Source organism: Vulpes vulpes, chromosome 14 (assembly GCF_048418805.1).
Source record: "Vulpes vulpes isolate BD-2025 chromosome 14, VulVul3, whole genome shotgun sequence".
Lineage (NCBI taxonomy): Eukaryota > Metazoa > Chordata > Mammalia > Carnivora > Canidae > Vulpes > Vulpes vulpes.
The window spans coordinates 67,759,406-67,774,547 of NC_132793.1; the positions used below are offsets into that span (position 1 = coordinate 67,759,406).

At 35.0% G+C, this 15,142-nt stretch overlaps 1 protein-coding gene across 50 annotated transcripts in view; it reads left to right on the forward strand.

Moving 5' to 3' along the window:
• MEF2C (myocyte enhancer factor 2C) overlaps positions 1–15,142 on the forward strand; it is a 169,880-nt gene that overhangs the window by 59,658 nt on the left and 95,080 nt on the right. For 25 of the 50 annotated variants that reach the window (XM_072736806.1, XM_072736815.1, XM_072736840.1 and 22 more), the window contains one exon: positions 13,084–13,276. In XM_072736806.1, the coding sequence (XP_072592907.1) occupies positions 13,223–13,276 (54 nt within the window). In that variant the 5' untranslated portion in view covers positions 13,084–13,222. Of the gene's footprint in view, positions 1–9,686; positions 11,252–13,080; positions 13,277–15,142 lie in introns of those variants that run through there. The other 25 variants (XM_072736816.1, XM_072736842.1, XM_072736813.1 and 22 more) reach the window with 3 other exon arrangements.

Below are 15,142 nucleotides of genomic sequence, written 5' to 3' on the forward strand. Positions count from 1 at the left end.
TTTTTGAGGAATTCTTCACCACTGATCTTTGGAATCCATGCCGAGGGTTCTGAAGAGAGTCATGGGCTTGCTTCCACTGATGAGTGCTTTCTTCTAGATCCTAGCTTTTAGAGAATCAGGATTTAAAAAAAACTTCATTTCAGTAAACTTCTGTTCTGTGGTGGCATGGTCTTTTTTACAGGGGAAGTACTGTAATACTTTCCATGTATTAGGATCTGCCAAGGATGACTTGGGCTATCCTTGAAAATAGCCTGGGACAGAATGTGTAGACATGCTGAGATAAGGAGCCTCCTGCCAGGCCTTCAGTGTAGGAACTGACTTAGCTTACCCCAGGCCCACCCTGGCCCTCTGCAGCACACTTGCCCTGCTTGGGTGTATAGAGGAAACATTCTGTTCGTCTGAGAACACCTCTATTCCTAGCTCTTTGACAGTTTCACTTTCCATATCCCCTCAGTCTTAAACATGTGGAAAAAGAGATAAAGGAAGGTGATGAAATGAAAAAATGGAGTGGGGAAGGCTACAAAGAGAGAGAAGAAACTCAGATTTACATGCCTGCTTTGCATGCAATTATGACTGGGTTTTAGAGGGGGAGGTGAGTGTCCTCCAGAGGTCATTTTATAAGATAGGGAGGGAGGGAGATGAGTATGCAGTGCGAAATACCAGTTAACATTGAGAATAGAATCAAACACTATGCTGATTTTCATTAGAAAAGATATCTGTATGATGATTCATTTAGGAAAGGAAAGACAACCTTTTGACTAGAAAAAAAACTTTTCATATATACAATTCTTTTTCGGGGCATTAAATCCATTATAAATGAAAATAAATCAGCGTTAATTTAGGTTTCATGGTAAATTATACAACTTACCCTATCTTAAAACTTATAAATTATGTTCACCAAATAGGAAATACAAAGAAATTAGTGCAGTAAAGGATCAAATTTATGCTACTCACCCTTAAACTGACTGGCAGGAGAGGGAGAATTGAAAGCGTATACGCGCTATTTCTTAAATAAAGTTTTGTTGCATTGAAAATGTTGATCTCTCTCCTTACTTAAAATACTAGTTTTTCGTTTGGCATTTCTATATAACAGCTTTTAAAATTAAAGTGTGTTAGTGCCTTGTACTCTAATTTCTTATTTATTAAAATTCATAATCCTTAAATTTTGTATTTTTCCTCTTAAAAACACTTTAATTTAAAAAATACTAGATGATTCAATTTGTCTATTCATTCCAAGTTGGAAATTAATCTGTTTGGCTTGAGGCTACATAGCTTACTCTCATTAGATGGGTATGTCCAAAGATATGTGAACATTTCCCATACAGTGAGACACTGGGATTTTCAAATATCGCTGAGATCTTAATCAAAACTGTGCTGATTGCTTGGGAGTTGGGTCCTGTGAGAGAGGAAATAAATCAACCTACCCTAGTGACTCAGGTACATTAGTAATATTGTAAGCTTATTTATTTCTAAAAGAAAGAAGGTACGGCTTAAAATATATAATCCTATATTTCACATTTGCAGAAGTTTTACATTGTATTTGTCAGATTGTTCATGGCTCTGTGCATATTTAACACTGCAAAAGGAACTTACATGCCCAAGAACTAGTTCAGTCAGTATATACTGATTTAAGGAAATATCCACATTTCAAAGGAAGACACACATACCTTTGGATTCAGTTTGTATCATTTGAGAAATCTTTTACATTATACTATATTATCAGTGCTTCAAAGTGTTTATTACTTTTGTGAAATTTTACAACACTGAAGTGAAGAAAACAAGTTTACACAATTTATGAAACTGAATTGTATGCAACTGAATTTTTACAAATGAGTATAGTGCTGTTTTTTATTTGAGCCTCGCAACCTTGTCAAGGAATTTAAATGTTATTACTCCCATTCTGTAGATGAGGAAATTGAGGTTTGGGAAACTAGGGATTGGCTGTTTGTAGCAACTGTGACAAGCAGAGTATCCATGGGGTATTCAGACTGGAGTAGTCATCCTCCAAATACTGCCAGACTCTATCTGGGTTTTAGATCTGTCCTCAGATGTCATCTTCTCAAATGTCGTCTTCCCTGACAGCACTATCCACCTCTGCCCTTTCCTGTTCAGTCACCTCCTTGCCTGTTCTACTGTGGTATTTTCTTTCCAGCCCTTCATTTTCTAAAATCATCCTATCGGTGTGCTTGTTTACTGCCTCCTTCTCCCTTTAGTATGTAAGTTTGGTGAACACCAAGACCTTGTTTATTTGGTTCACGGTGGTGTCCCTAGTACGTAGCATCATGCTTGACACATTTATGTCTCTGTAACTAAAGATCAAGCTTTTTCATTGTAATCTGTAATATTAAGCATCATTATCTTGGCTCACAGTCTCTGATGACATTAGTTTCACCAGGATTTGATTTGCCCACATGGTCCTAGCTAAAGTTGAGTTTAAATCTCTGATAAGAATGCGGCACATACGTAGTTACATGTAGTTCCTCTGCTCCAAAGCCGTGGCAGGTTAGCTGCGAACCATTGCCGTAGAGGATCTGTACTGCATACGTGCAGCAGGGTCTCATTTCTCACCTTTAACCGGCAGCATTCCTGACCACCAACCCTGACAAAAGTTCTGAAGTATAAAGCCGTGTTGTTACACAGCCCTAGTGTGTTTTACAGCAAGCAGGGCTGTCTTGGAGAGTCCTCTTGTCCCAGAGTTTTGCACAGATAAAGGGAGGATATAGTTTTGAGAGGAATGCTCTAACTACAAAGTGCATCCTGAAGGCCATTTAGCTCACAATGAAGGTCTGTGTTTTAAAATAGCACTATAACAAAGTAACTACAGAGTTTTGGCAAGGGCTTTGACTATTTATAGAACTAAGTAAGGCATAGTAAATAATACCACAGTACCCAGTTCTCCCTTGCCATAACCCCAAACTTATGAGAAGCACTGTAATTATATTTTTCTACTTTAAAAAAAATCATAGTAGCCATTATCAGTTTAACCATACGGAAGCTCAGGCTGAGATTTCTTTTTTAAATGCATAGTTTTGATTTTCAACAGCTGCACTGGGTCTTTAATCATATATTATCTTTATGAAGCCTTTTTCTAACATATGTTAATTGGCTGTTTTCTGTGACAAATTATGAGCTCTTACTTTGATGAGGTTCAATTGCAATCATGTTGAAGTCGAGTACGTAGAGTTTCCACCCCTGCTGGCTCCTCAAACCACTACAAACATCCGCACGTCACTGCAGTGCTGAGTAATGGCAGGATTTGGGCTGGCTGATTTCACTACAGATTTTTTTTTCCACAGGATATTTTCAGCTTCTTTGTACTAAATCTGTTGCAGGGTTTGCCCTTTTTAGCAGAAGCATGCTCTAAAATTAACATCAAACCTTATTGGAGATTACTATAATACAGTGAGAAATATTTCATAATACAACACCCCAGCATCTGTTTTGCTTTGCTAAAATTTTAGTGTATTTATTATACATTTTCTTAAAGTCAATCAGTTGTTAGGTTGTTAGTATTTTCTAAATCACCAGCATTTTGTAATAAATATTTTTAATTTTCCTCTTTTGAAGAGAACAGTTATTTACTGAGTAGATGATTATTTAGCTGTCATAAAGAAAATGCACGTACCATTTTTTTTCTAGGTGTTTCCAAATGCAGTATTTATATTTTCTTTTTTCCTTATAGTTACATCTGTTGGTCAAGGAATAAAAAGAATTACATGTTCCATCAAGGTTAATGTCCAATAAGATGCATAGCATCCATTTCAGTTTTCTACCTTAATGTCAGTTTTTAATATATGATTAGGATGAACAGATATGTTCTAATCCATCTGCTCTGAGAACTGTGACAGATAGCCTGCATCAGATACCAACAGATGATCAGTGATAGCTATAATTAGAATAGATGTAAAAATACTGCACATTTGTTTATAGTCTCAGAAAAGTAGTCAGGATAATTGATTAAGGCCTTCAGAAACTGTGTCAAACACCAGTCATATTGAGATTAACTGTGTTTCTGCCCTGACATCTAAGGTATAAGGATTCTGCAAAGTGCGGTTCTCCAAAGCCAAAGCTAGGGGTCAAATTTCCATACAGGTATTAGAGTTTAGAATAAGATGAGACAGATGTGAATAGGAGCTACTCCTCCTCATGAGGCTGTTTTTAATCAGCCATTTCCCTGGAGTAGCACACAATCAATGAGCTCTAAATCCTGAGGCTACCTGCATTCATAAGGAAGGCCTGCGAACATCATTACAGAGCTTACAATTGAGCATATGTGAAAAAATTAGAGCAGAAATTAAGGGTAGGAAAGGTTAACTTCAGAAGTCTTACTTTGGTACTGCTCTTTTGGAAGGTCTTAAAAAGATAATTTTTTTAAAGGATATTAGACTCTACTAAATGCAGATACTACTCTATTGAAAGATTGCTGTAAATAAGCCAAATGGAAAGTTATTATTGATTTATATTATCCAGAACTGTATGAATATGTATACTATTTTGAGAAGATACATGTGTCAATTTCAGCATGAGTAAGTAAATCTAAAGTGGGTTTTTTTTTCTTTTCATTAGTAGTACTACAGCTAGAGAGAGGCTTTAGGAGCCCTGTGTGATACTTCAGTGTGACTGCAAAGTCAATTGATGCACAGTGTCTTAAGCTAGTGTACACAAGGAAATTTAGTTCCACTCGATAAGACACATACTTAATTGGCTTTAAGAAAATAAACCAAGGTAAAGAATGATGTGCAAATGAAACAGAGAACTTGGCACTTGACTGTATGGAAGCCCGTGAGCCATGTGGCTTAATTGGGGCCAGTTGGGATCATTTAATGATTGCTGTCAGAAGATCAGATTTAATTCTCCTTATAAGAAGACCACAGTGGGATAGAGTTAAACAAATTGTCATCAGAGGTTTCAGATGAACAAAGCCTTAATTAGGTTGATTAGGATGCTGTAAAAGAGATGAAGAGAATAGAAAAATTGATGAATCACTGGTTTCCATGTTCAGCCACATGTAACAGCAATATCAAACATCTATATTTTGAGAGACATTATTACGGCATTTTGAGTATTATGTATATTAGATGGAAGGCTTTTGTGTAAACTTTCTAAATTTCTGAAGTTCAACTCGAGACAAAAGTAAATGGCATTCAACGTAAATAGTGGATGATTTATCAAGCTTATTCATCCTATTGTATAACAAAAACATTGGCAGGAGGACAGTAGTATTTCTTTCCATTTCAAGGTCATCTTTAAATATTAAATAAATAGGGAAAGTAACAACAGAGGCAAATTATTTGAAGGACATAATTTTCAATTGTTTAACAATTGTAATATTTGAATACAGAATAAAACAAAACCTTACAATGTCCTTTTAACTATTCATATCACAATCTTAGTAACACCGTGATTATTTACTAGTGTTGATACTCATGACTATTCAGGTGTCTTAAAATGTACTCTTCCTGTTTTATCCTCACATTATAGAAGACTAAAACGTGATTTTTTTCCATTTGCTGCAGTTCTGTAGGAGAATGTCCTCTCCACTCACATCCATACACACACACTTTGACGAATCAGTAAGGCTAAAAACTGTGTCCTGTGCATATAGGCTTTTGAGAAAGAAATTTATAGAATATTTCCACTTTAATAATGAAATATGATACATTAAAGGTTAAAAAATAATGAACGTAAAATTTGTTTCTGACAGGATTATGAGATGCCTGGGAATTCAGATTTTGTTAAAATAAGATGATAATGTATAATCACAGCATCCCCTTTCAAGCCCGCTTGCTCTGAGGGCTGACAATTTTGTTTCACTAATATTGGTGTTGTATAGTTGCTTTACTTGCTTTGTTCAATAACAGCAACAACAACAACAAAAAATCCAGCTGCATATGCTTTCTGAGAGGTTACAGCTGGGGAACAGAACACACTCTGTGATGCTAAGTAGTAGCTCTTGCTTTGTGATGAGACCGTGCAGGATTTACCTTTGTGGTAAGCTCTGCCACATAACTAAGTGGCCCTTGAAAGAAAATGTGGTGGCTGTACTGTTGTGAAAAATTAGGAAAACAAAGACATGATAGAACCACGAATTAATTACTTAATATGATGTGGAAAGACGAAAAAAAATGTGGTGTGGTTCAATAGCACAAGGCTCCTTGACATATTTAGACCATTTGGAGTTTATTTTGGCATGGGGAATGGAGAATGCTGTTTAAGCTGCATCATAAAAAAAAGTGTTCAAGACAAAATATACCATGGAACACCGTGACAGAGAAACTGTGCTTCCCCCCATGTTTACTAAATTGTTTATAATGCAACACAGTTGTTTAAAGGTATGTGTCTCCTAAATTCTAGAACTGTGTAAATAAAATGATTTATGTCAGTGATAATGGCAGGTTAGGCCCACTTTATTAAATTAATTGCAGAGGTTTTCAAAGCGAGTTCCTTTTTAGCCTTATTATATTTCTGACATACATTTCATCTCTTTTTGTCCTTGGGGAAAGATATTAAAGTAGGACTAGAAGCATTAATGTAGAGTTTTCAGCAGCCGTGGTCATTGGGAAAATTGATATATTTCCCTAGTTATTTCTACTTTTGCAGCCTGAAGCTCTTCCATGACTGAAATTTAAGAGAAACTTCTTAATTTTTATAACATTGTAAATTTTGTCTTCATATAATGATTATTGTTAAGGTATAAATGAAACATTACCTGTTAGAACTTGCTAATCATTAGCTTTGCAAAGTGAAGTCTTCATGGTATATGTAAGGACTGTGATTCACTTGGTGGCCTCACTGTGTAACATGGCTTTAATTTTATGCCTCAAAACTGAAGCAGTCTTACAAAGAATAGGCCATGTTCCCAGTAGTGCTATGGACCCACTTAGCGTATCGTACTACCTTTAATGACGATAGCTGTGTTGCATATCAGGAAGTTTATGGACCTGAGCCGAAGTCAGACGCCTAACTGACTGAGCCTCCCAGGCACCCCTAAGCATCCTACTCTTTATTTCAGCTCAGGTCATGATCTCAAGGTTGTGGGATCAAGTCCCACGTGGGGCTCCATGCTCAGCAGGTAGTCTACTTGAGATTCTCTTCCTCTCCTTCTGTCTTTCCCCACTGCTCACACTCATGCTCGCTTTCTTGCTCTAAAATAAATAAATCTTTAAAAAAATGTTTGTTCCCAACTTATTGTAGGGAACAGCAATAAGCTGAAGTTCAAACCTGAGCTTCCTGACTCCAAAATTCTTTCTACTTCCACTTCTGAGGATAAATAACTCTTCTTCCATATGTGACATGCTCTATAAATAAGACAAAGGATTAAGTGAGGTTATCAACCTGCTTCTGTATAAACAAAAATACGAAAATGGCCTCAGGAGGAGTCATTAAAAATAACAACCGAAGAAAATACACACGTGAGAGATAAAAATCTTAAAATCGTTAATCAACTAATTTATTAGCTCATACTAGGGCCTGGAAGTGGGGTAGATACAGGGAATACAAAAGTGAGACAAAACAGATGTTGCGGAAATCAGGCAATTTCAGTTATGACAAGTGCTACAAAGGAAGACATGGTGCTGTGAGTCCTCGTGGGGGATTGTTGAGATCATGAAAAGATGGAGTGCTTCCTGAGGAGGTGAAATTAAAGCTGAGAAAGGAAGGGAAGAAGTTAAGGAGGCATAGAAGGGAAGGAGGAGCATTCCAGGCAGAGGGAATTGCACATGCAAAGGCCCTGTGGTAGGGAGCAGCATAGTATGTGTGAGGAACTGAAAGATGACATTATAATTTGTGTGTGATACTATGTTACAGAGTCTTGAAGATGACTCAAAATCCCATCATATGGACACTAAATTTGAATAAATTGAGAAAATAACTTTGTGTTTGGCATGATAGTGTTTATCCAGTGGTACATAATGGTAGTTTTTTTTAATTACCTTTAGGAAGGTAAGTTTTGGCTATGTGTCGAAAATGAATTCAGCTTGCATTCATAGCTAGGGTAACATAATATGCTATCTAGAACATCATAAACTTAGAAGTGAATGACTTCCAGGACCGAGGAAATATTCCCCAACTCATAACACATCACATAGTTGATGTGATGTGTTATTGATGTGATGTGTTACTCTTATTCAGTAACAATAAGAATAATAATTATTATTATATCTTTTGAAGTTCAAAATGCCTCTTAAGCAGGAAAAAAAGTAAAAGTTCTACTTATTCCTTTTAACCAAAATATAATTACATGCCTCATATGTCTTTCAAAAATATAAGATAGTTAAATGTACTTAGATGTACATAATGAGCAAAGTTTTCCACTTAAAATAATAATGGATCATTTAATTATTTGAATTAGTAATACCAGGCTTGCAGCGACTGGACTTAAGATCATTCTTGTACCTTACTAAGAATCCAGCTTGTATTTATTTAGCCGTATAATTTCTCGTGTGATATAATGTGCTTGGTTTTCAGCCTTGAGTTTTTATAAAACATTATACGATGATGCTTGTGTTAGTGAAAATGTGAGTCAGTGAAGAAGTTATTTGCTATTATGAGTAAAAGAAAACCAGAATTCTTTCTTTGCAAATTGATATTACATACTTTAATGTTTTATCATTATCCATAGGCTGTTTTTATTTAAGTGACTGCATTGTGCTTATTGTAGCAAAATACATGCTTTGCAAAGATAAGTTTAGCAGAAGAGAATTAATTTCTTCCCACATCTTTTAATGTGGCATGGCAGTCTCACTCTACGATCAAAACACGTAACTGAAGGTTGTGTTTAATTTCTAAATCAAAGTGTTGTGGGAAGATGATTGAAATCTGAAGATGACTCAGATCCACTTGATATGTGGTTTTCTTCCTACAGAAATCTTATGGTAGACTGCCATTTCCATGTTAGAAGGAACCTAATAGTGATGAGATTGAAACAAATAGTTTCACTATATACTGAAAGTTTATGTTAGTTTCTTTGATTCTTACTCTGAATTTTTAAAAAGAACTTTGAGAGCTTCAATAACAGGCATCTTTTCCCCACACCCACTATATCTTTTTTTAAACTATGAGTACAAAGAAGTGACCAATGTATTTCACTGACAAACACTGAAATTTTTTTTTTTTGGACAGTTGGCAATTCTTTTTTTTTTTTTTTTACCAAAAATATAATTTAACCGGTTAGGTCTTTGCCTATACAGAATTCTTCATGTACTTCAAAGGGTAAATTAAGATTATATGACTGCATCAGCTGTATCAGATGATTTTTGTGAGGCATGGTAAAATGTAATTGTGACATATCTCCTCCTTCACCAAAGTGAACTTGTTCGTTTTATTTTTATTTCCTAAAGAAATCCTACAAAATACTAACCTAGAACTGAAATGGATTTTTCTTAGGTGTTTTAAAAATAGAAATAGAAAATTGCGTCCCCGTGTCTGGATTTCTGTCATTGTCCCTTATCTGAACCTCTCAAAAACCTCTCTGTGTGTGGTGTGCAGCACAGCACACTCAGACAGTTCTGCTCAGAGAAGGAAGTGAAGAGTTTTGGTTCCCATTTTACACTTCTGGAACAGTTTAGGGAAGGAAGCACCTTTACACCTTTTATTGTTCGTGGTTGCTGACATCATATCCTTCCCTGACCAGTCTGTGCGTGTTTCCTGCCATTCTGTCAAGATTCTTCTGTGTTACGGGGAGGGATTTGTGGGAGGGAGGGAGAGAGGGAGGAAGAGAGCAAGAAAGAGTGAGGCAGGGAAGGGGGGAGGAGGAGTGTGTCACTCAAGGGAACTTGTTTGTAAATGAGAGAGCTGGGGTGGGAGAAAGATCTTTAGCATCTGTCCACAAGAAATTCTTCTCTACTTGGGTCTCAAAACCACTTTGCCTTCATCTGTTTGCTTATGCCAAACTCAAAGTGAACAGAAGCCTGCCATAATGAAGTTCCCCTTTTTAGTAAGCAGCCTGATTTTATTTTTCTTATATTTAGGTTGACAAAAAGAAAAAAAAATGCAGAAGACTGTAGCTCTATAGAGTGTAACTGTGGTAGAGCATTTCTTTTTCTTTTTTTAATTACTGATTGTTTCTATGTAGCTCTGTCATTTTCCAAGAATGCTTCTTTCATGTGGAAAGAAGTAGCGGCAAGGCTGCTGGAATTATTTTAAGCTTATGGTTGATTGTACATAATGAAAGTTCTCAGCATAACTTGAAATTCTACTACATGTAGTTTAGCTATTCTTTTCTTCATATACATACAAAACAATTTTTAAAACTGCTTAAGTTATTTAATCTCTTTTTCAGTTTCTCTGGGCTTCCTACAAATTAATACTTGAAACTGACCTTACAAGATAATTTTTGCATAAAAAAAAATCAGCTTAGAGAAGTAGCTACGCTAAGAAAACAACTACTGAGCTATTGTTGACCTTCCTAACTCTTTGAATTTTTACTGACAGCCTTGAAATGTGGTGATACATAATCAAATGCTCTAAGCCACGTTTTGTGACATATTTTACTTCATAAAAAAGTCGCATCATCACTGTGTAGTATTCTGCATATGTACATAATAATATCAAGTTTTGCATTTTAAAAATGTTCAGAAGGCAACCCTTCGAGAAATACTCATTTTTATGGAAAACAAGAAAATATTTTAATTTTACTGAAATTTAAGCTTGTTTCTCTTTACATTACCTTGCATATTTCAAGAAGGAAATACATCCAATGGTATTTTCACCAACTATTTTATATATATATTCGATAAATGCATATACGTTTTTTTTTTTCAGGCAAAATATTTCCCATCCTTTCTTAAGAGTTAAAAAAAATCCTTGCTCTGCTCTTTTTAAAAAGCGTCTCTCCAAGTTGTGAAATATGGGGTGGTGATGTGTAGGAACTCTTCTAAGTTTGGCTCATGAGGAGTTCTCCCTCTGCCTTTCTGAAGAGACTTTTCTCAGAGGGATGCATCTCTGCTTGGTTGGTTATTTGTATTTTGAAACCAGGATCTGTAGAAGTTCTCGTCTTCCCCGCCTTGTCACCACACTCTAATCTGTTCACCCTGACCTTCCACCTTAAAGTGAATAAGCGCTTAGGCAGGCATAGTCCTGTAAGCCGATAGTGCCACCGGCCTCAGCTAAATGAAAAGAAAGGAAATTGTCCCATATGCGTTTGCTGTGGATTCATGGGTTGGCTTTGCTGTGATAGAGGAAGCCTGTTTGTCTCTTTGGGGTCTTGCACATGCATGGGAAATGCCATTCTAACGTGCCGCTTGCTTCTAAGGTAAGACTATAGGAAACACAGGAAAGTTGCCCAGTTGAGTGATATTTAAGACAGTTTCTAAAAATAGATAGATGGGACAGTATTTGGCAACAGTGAATATATAATGCAGTTGTGTTCTGTGAATGTTTCATATTTTAAGGTGATTTGAATGTCTTATTGTAGCTAAGTTTTTCATGTGTATTTGTCAAATGTGTGTTATTTATGTAACTCTTTAAAACTTTTGAACTACTTCCAACATTTAAAATTACCGCTGGAGTAATAATTTTTGATGAGCACTGTGTGGTCATGATGTTACTCAACATATATAGTATTCCCAAAGGTACAACTGAGCTGCAGCTTCATAGAAAGGCATTGGGCAAAAGAGGATGGATGGTCTTAGTATTTAAGCAGCACTTAATCCACCAGAACTAATTATATCATAATAGCTTCTGCAATTAGATAATCACAGAAAATTTTAATTTAAAGAAATTTACTCAAGGTGATAAAGAATTTAGAAATTAAATTAAAGAAATCAAAAGACAGCTGATATCAGACCAAGTGTTTAACAGCTTTCCTGTTTCAATACCTTTGAATTGGAGCCAAATAATCTATTAAATAGCCAGGACATTGGCTTAGCATTACATAATACATGTGGGAATTTCTCAGGTCCCTTGTCAGACACCAACTAAAACAGGGAAATTCTGAGCAATGTGTAAAGTAGTTGCATTCTTTGACATAAGACTGGATAGAATAATTGAAGCTGTTGCTTACAAATGAAGAATCCAATGTGGAATGATTTCTTGTTAACTTCCACATTTCACGGCAATTCGTTTTCATTATGTTCAAATGTTTTCAGATATAATTTAAAACAAAGTAAAATATATACTTTTAATACTCGGTTTCTCTGGGTTTATTTTATATTATCGATGATCATTTCTTTAATTTTAATTCATGACCTAAAGATATCTAGTATATAATATCAGGCTTCTGTAATTTTGTATCTTATTCCCCAAAGACATATGAGATGTCTTTTTAAAATATTTAAATTTAGAGAACTGATAGCTTATTATAAAAAGTGTAGTTATTTTTTTTAAAGAGTATCATTACAAATGGAGTAATACTCTAATTTTTTTGCACCATTTCTTTTCGGTGAATGATTATCTTTTTTGATTCTTGTATTCAAGATACAGCTTATGGGCTTTCAAGAGGAAAAGGAGATCTCACTGCTGATAGCTGCTTATTATGTAAGATTAAATATCCCAAATTATTTTTACAGTGTTCTCAGAGCAGTGACTTTTTAAAAATAAGATTAAAGGATTTAGATTTAAATTAGTTGACATTTACATATATCAAATAGCACTTTCATAATAGTCCATCCTATTTGCATAACGAGGGACGTTATCACCTCTGCTGTCAAAACACGAGATTGTTTTCCCTTCAAAAATGAATTAGCTGCCCTACTTAGCATACACAGGTATATAAAGGTTCATTAACTCTCTGATTTAGGTAATTTTTCATAATAGAAGGGTGAAAATAGTCACCTAATTTCATTAAAAAATATTAAGGAACTCGTTGCAAAAGATACATTTCAAGTGTTGGGCTTTGAAGTATAGTTTTTGTCATTTAAATGACTTGTTAAATTACTTATGAGATTATTTTAATTATAAAAACAAACTGTTCCTATTTGATATGCTCCTGCATGGGATATACCATGTGCTTATAGTACTTATTCTCATTCATTCGATTGGCTTACTTTTATATAGTTCTCCTTTTTAAAAAAGTAGAATATGATCTTTCTTATGAAACTGCCTTTCTGTTAAAGTGGTATTTAATTTTTCTCTTTTGTCCAGCAGGAACGAATGCAGGAATTTGGGAACTGAGCAGTGCAAGTGCTGAAGAAGGAGATTTGTTTGGAGGAAAAAGGAAAGAGAAAGAAAAGGAAGGAAAAAATACATAATTTCAGGGACGAGAGAGAGAAGAAAAACGGGGACTATGGGGAGAAAAAAGATTCAGATTACGAGGATTATGGATGAACGTAACAGACAGGTGAGTGGGGTAAACTTTTTCCTGTATCATTATTTACATAGAGTATTACATTTTCCCCGTGTATCTTAAAGATACTGAAAACATTTTGAAGCTATAAACATCCATTAAGAGTTTCAGTGAATTAAATGTGGCCAGTTTAAATGCTAATATTCTATCCTATGTAAAGGGGAAAAAAACACCTTATTATCTATTAGACAAACAGTTTACACATCCATGATTGTTCACTTTTTATTTCTACATAAATTTTGAACGGAAACTGTACTTGTATAACATGAATAGCTTAATAATTAAGAGTTAATAAGCATAACATTGCTACACTGCACGCATCATCAAACAAAGATATTCTTATATTCATGGGAACGAGGCCTTTTTGTGGTCATCCACTTAAAGGTTTAGAATATAGGCTTATAAAAATGGCTCTCAGTGTATTCACAGTAAAAAAGACTTTCAAATATATTCAGAATACTTAACATTGTGCTGACAACAAATACCCTCACAAAATATTAGTAACTTAAAACATGTAGGCAAAAGCTATTAGTTAATTTATACTGTTTTCTTTACACCATGGATTTCATAAACAAAGAGGCAGATGATGCTATATTTTTTTCTACAACTCCAATGATAATGCTGTATGATGCCATTAATCTCTCTTAAAGATTTTATATATCCAAATACCCTATTCAACAAAGACTTGTATATCATGAATATCTGTGATTTGACTATTTTTCTTCACACGTGGGGAGAGTGCATTTAGTTAGGTGATATAAGCATAGCTGGATGTTTTGTATGCATTCTAACGTTAAATAACAAACAATGGTTCCTGAGAGAAATTACAGTACTGCCAAATCCCAATCATTACAAATGAATAATGGAACCTGCCAGCAGGTATTCTTTGACCATGGGAGAGAAGAATATTTTGCCTGTTGCCCATCTACTCTGGGAAAAGCTAAGAGGATAGCCTTAGAGATGCCCTCACAGACTAATTTCCCCCAAATAAAGACATTCTATCTTTCCGATTGTCCTTTTCTGTCTTCTTGGAACTGCATGTGAGACTGGAACTGATTTGTGGTTTAAGTTTTTTTATGTTTTTTTTTCCAGTTTTATTGAGAAGTAATTGACATACATCACTGTATAATTTTAAGGCATACATTGGATTGGCTTGATTTACATATATTGTAAAATGATTACTACAATAGGTTCAGCTAATGTCCATCATCTCATAGAGATACAATAAAAAGAAAGAAGAAAAAGGAAAAAAATTTCTTCTTGTGATGAGGACTCTTAGGATTTACTCTCTTAGCAACATTCTTTTATGTTGTATAATGGTGTTAACTATGGTCACCATGCTGTACATTACATCCCTGCTATATATTTGTCTTGTAACTGGAAGTTCATATCTTTTGACTACCTTCGTCTATTTCTCCCTCTTCCCACCCTCCACATCTGGTAATCACGAGTCTGATATCTTTTGGTGAGTTTGTTTGGTTTTTAGATTCTACATATATTCCACATATAAATGAGGTCATACAGTCTTTTCTTTGTCTGACATCACTTAACACAATGCCTTCAGGATCCATACATGCCATGTTGTAGCAAATGGTAGGATTCCCTCTTTTATGGCTGCATGATATTCCTCTGTGTGTGTGTGTGTGTGTGTGTGTGTGTAATCACTTCTTCATTCATTCATTGGACACTTAGGTTGTTACCTGTGTAAATTATAATGAGCAGAAGTTTAGTTATGCCATCAAAACTGATATGTAATTAAGAGATAAACTTTAGATTTTCAAGTTTATACCTCCCTTAAATTATATTTAAGGTACATATAACTTGAACTATTTTTGACTGAATTGAGCTAAAGGATAAAGT